At 47.1% G+C, this 3421-nt stretch overlaps 1 protein-coding gene across 1 annotated transcript in view; it reads right to left on the bottom strand.

Moving 5' to 3' along the window:
* The window catches only part of dok6 (docking protein 6), a 94225-nt gene extending 93769 nt beyond the window's left edge, over positions 1 to 456 (bottom strand). Inside the window, exon 1 of the mRNA XM_046290788.1 lies at positions 180 to 456. Within this exon, the coding sequence (XP_046146744.1) occupies positions 180 to 245 (66 nt within the window). The 5' untranslated portion in view covers positions 246 to 456. The remainder of the gene's footprint in view (positions 1 to 179) is intronic.
* Positions 457 to 3421: the final 2965 nt, after the last annotated feature.

The following is a 3421-nucleotide window of genomic DNA, read 5'->3' as shown; positions in this document are numbered from 1 at the left end:
CTGTAAAACTCAAAGCAGGACAGCTGCCTGCAATTACACCTTTTCTAAATAATCCAGCTGCCTTCCTAGTGCCCCTGCCTCCCTGCCTGCCTTCCTGATGCGGCTACTGCTGCCTGCCTGTCCTGACCACAAATAACTACGTAGAAGCCTCTCCTCTCCTTCAGCAAAGTGACACTCACCCCTAGTTTCTTACTCCGTATCCGCACGTATCCCTGCTTCACTATATCATTAAAGTTGGAGGCCATGGTCAGCGCGCTCCGCCACTGCCGCGGAAAAGTAACCTCCCTTTCGACTGCGAATAATTCTCCCTCGCCGGAGTCAGTCCGACATCCACAACAGTAAAGAACCACAGGCAATCTTCTACGCTTTCAACGCTCGGGCAGCAGCCGGCTTCGGCGCGGCAGCGCGTTCCATACGGGAGTAGGGAGATACCATTTGTCAGCTGATTTAATTCAGTGTATATAGAGAGAGAGAGCGAGAGAGAAAGAGAGAGAGAGGGGGTTGGGGGGGGGGCGCTTCCTGGAAGGCACCATCACCTCTTTGGCAGGGGGGCAGCAGGTAGCACGGTTAATACAGATGGCCAATCACAATGGTCTTCTCTCTTTTGCTATGACACCGTTGCCTGGCTACCCATCCACATTGATATTTATTCTCCAAGATGAGTGTAGGTTATGATTGATAGAGCAGCAGAATTACATTCAGGGTGAGTCATCAACGGTAGCTATCTAGCCATACACCGATAAACAGTGTCCTTCGCCCCCGTCCTTCGCCCCTATCGGGCACTTTTCCTGCACTTCTGTTAATGATGGTGAGGGCAGGTGTTCGGCAGGCGGGAGCGAAGGACACTGTGTGCTAGCTTAGCAAGCTAGTCCTAAGGAGGACTCTGGTACACAGCAGGCGGGAGTCGGGGCGACATTGTGCACTAGCAAGCTAAGTAGCAACCTAGCACACAGTGTCGCTAACTAGCAAGCTAGCTAGTTCATGGTGTTGTCCTAGCCTCCCGTCTGCTGTGCTAGTGGAAGGCGAGAATGACCGGTAGACAGTGTCCTTTGCCCCCGCCTGTCGCTAGCTAGTGAGGAGGACTCCAGTATGCAGGCAGAAAAACTCAGAGAGGGGGGGGGGTGTTCCTGAAAGAATGCCTAAATGCATGATGCCCACCCACCCCGAATCATACTCCTCAGAGGAGGAAGGGAAGGACCATCATCATCATCAGTGAATTTCACAAAAATAAAAGTTGTAAAACATTTAAAAAGTTATCCTTTTTAAGTAAAACTTTACTAGATATATTCACGTCATCAAATAATTGAGTAAAATACACTGTTTTGCAATGAAGGTCTACAGTAGCCTCAACAGCACTTTGTAGGGTAGCATCATGGTGTAGCCGGAGGACAGCTAGCTTCCGTCCTCCTCAGGATACATTGACTTCAGTACAAAACCTAGGAGGATCATGGTTCTCACCCCCTTCCATAGACTTACACTGTAATTATGACAACTTCCGGAAGATGTCCTATTAGCTATGTTGTGTCACGTGTGCTCCCTCTCTGGCCTCTGGGTCACCAGGCTGCTCGTTAGGGCGCACACCTGTCACCAGCGTTAGGCGCACAATGACACTCACCTGGACTCCATCACCTCCTTGATTACCTGCCGTTGATACAGTGCCTTGCAAAAGTATTCATCCTCTTGGCGTTTGTCCTATTTTGTTGCATTACAACCTGGAATTTAAATGTATTTTTATTTGGATTTCATGTTACTGACATACACAAAATAGGCAAAATTGGTGAAGTGAAATGAAAAAAATTACTTAAAAATATTTTAAAAAACAGAAAAGTGGTGTGTGCATATGTATTCACCCCTGTTGCTATGAAGCCCCTAAATAATATCTGGTCAACCAATTACCTTCAGAAGTCACATAATTAGTGAAATAAAGTCCACCTGTATGCAATCTAAGTGTCACATGATCTCAGTATATATACACCTGTTCCGAACGGCACCAGAGTCTGCAACACCACTAAGCTAGAGGCACCACCAAGCAAGCGGCACCATGAACCAAGGAGTTCTCAAAACAGATCAGGGACAAAGTTGTGGAGAGGTACAAATCAGGATTGGGTTATAAAAAAATATCCAATACTTTGAACATCCCACGGAGCACCATTAAATCCATTGTTAAAACATGGAAAGAATATGGCACCACAGAGTTGGGCTTCACAGAAGAGTGGCCATAAAAAAAGTAATTGCTTAAAGAAAATATAAGCAAACACGTTTGGTGTTTGCCAAAAGGCATGTGGGAGACTCCCCAAGCATATGGAAGAAGGTACTCTGGTCAGATGAAACTAAAATGGAGCTTTTTGGCCATCAAGGAAAATGCTATGTCTGGCACAAATCCAACACCTCTCATCACCCCGAGAACACCATCCCCACAGTGAAGCATGGTGGTGGCAGCATCATCGGCAGGACTGGGAGACTGGTCGGAATTGAAGGAATGATGGATGGCGCTAAATACAGGGAAATTCTAGAGGGAAACCTGTTTCACTCTTCCAGAGATTTGAGACTGAGACGAAGGTTCACCTTCCAGCAGGACAATGACCCAAAGCATACTGCTAAAGCAACACCCGAGTGGTTTAAGGGGAAAGATTTATATGTCTTGGAATGGCCTTGTCAAAGCCCGGTCCTCAATCCAATTGAGAATCTGTGTGATGACTAAAAGATTGCTGTACAGCAGCGGAACCCAACCAACTTGAAGGAGCTGGAGAAGTTTTGCCTAGAAAAATGGGCAAAAATCCCAGTATTTAGATGTGCCAAGCTTATAGAGACATACCCCAAGATACTTGCAGCTGTAATTGCAGTAAAAGGTGGCTCTACACAGTATTGACTTTGGGGGGGTGAATAGTTATGCACGCTCAAGTTTTCCGTTTTTTTGTCTTATTTCTTGTTTGTTTCACGGTAAAATATATTTTGCATCTTCAAAGTGGTAGGCATGCTGTGTAAATCAAATGATACAAACCCCCCAAAAATCAATTTTAATTCCAGGTTGTAACGCAACAAAATAGGAAAAATGCCAAGGGGGGTGAATACTTTCCGGAAGCCACTGTATGTCACTCCCTTTAGTTTCTTCCCCAGTCATCATTGTTCCTGTTTCAGGGAGTGTTTTTTGTTTGCTTTTGTTTTGAGGGTGATGTTGGGTCCAGGTGTTGGAGCCGGAGCTACCTGGGAGGCCTTAGCCGGTTTGTACTCTCCTATGCCTCAGCGGGTTCGATAGGCTCCCATGCCGAAGCTGGGTGAACAGGTTCCTGTGCCTCAGCCGAGGCAACCGGGGAGGTCTCAGCCGGCTCTTCAGGCTCAGTCCTCAGCCGGTTCCTCAGGTTTCTGCACCTTAGCGGCCGGTCCACTGCGGATCCCCAGGATCGTCCCTGTAGTTGGCATC

Source organism: Oncorhynchus gorbuscha, linkage group LG12 (assembly GCF_021184085.1).
Source record: "Oncorhynchus gorbuscha isolate QuinsamMale2020 ecotype Even-year linkage group LG12, OgorEven_v1.0, whole genome shotgun sequence".
Classification (NCBI taxonomy): domain Eukaryota; kingdom Metazoa; phylum Chordata; class Actinopteri; order Salmoniformes; family Salmonidae; genus Oncorhynchus; species Oncorhynchus gorbuscha.
This window is presented reverse-complemented; position numbering and strand designations above follow the sequence as displayed.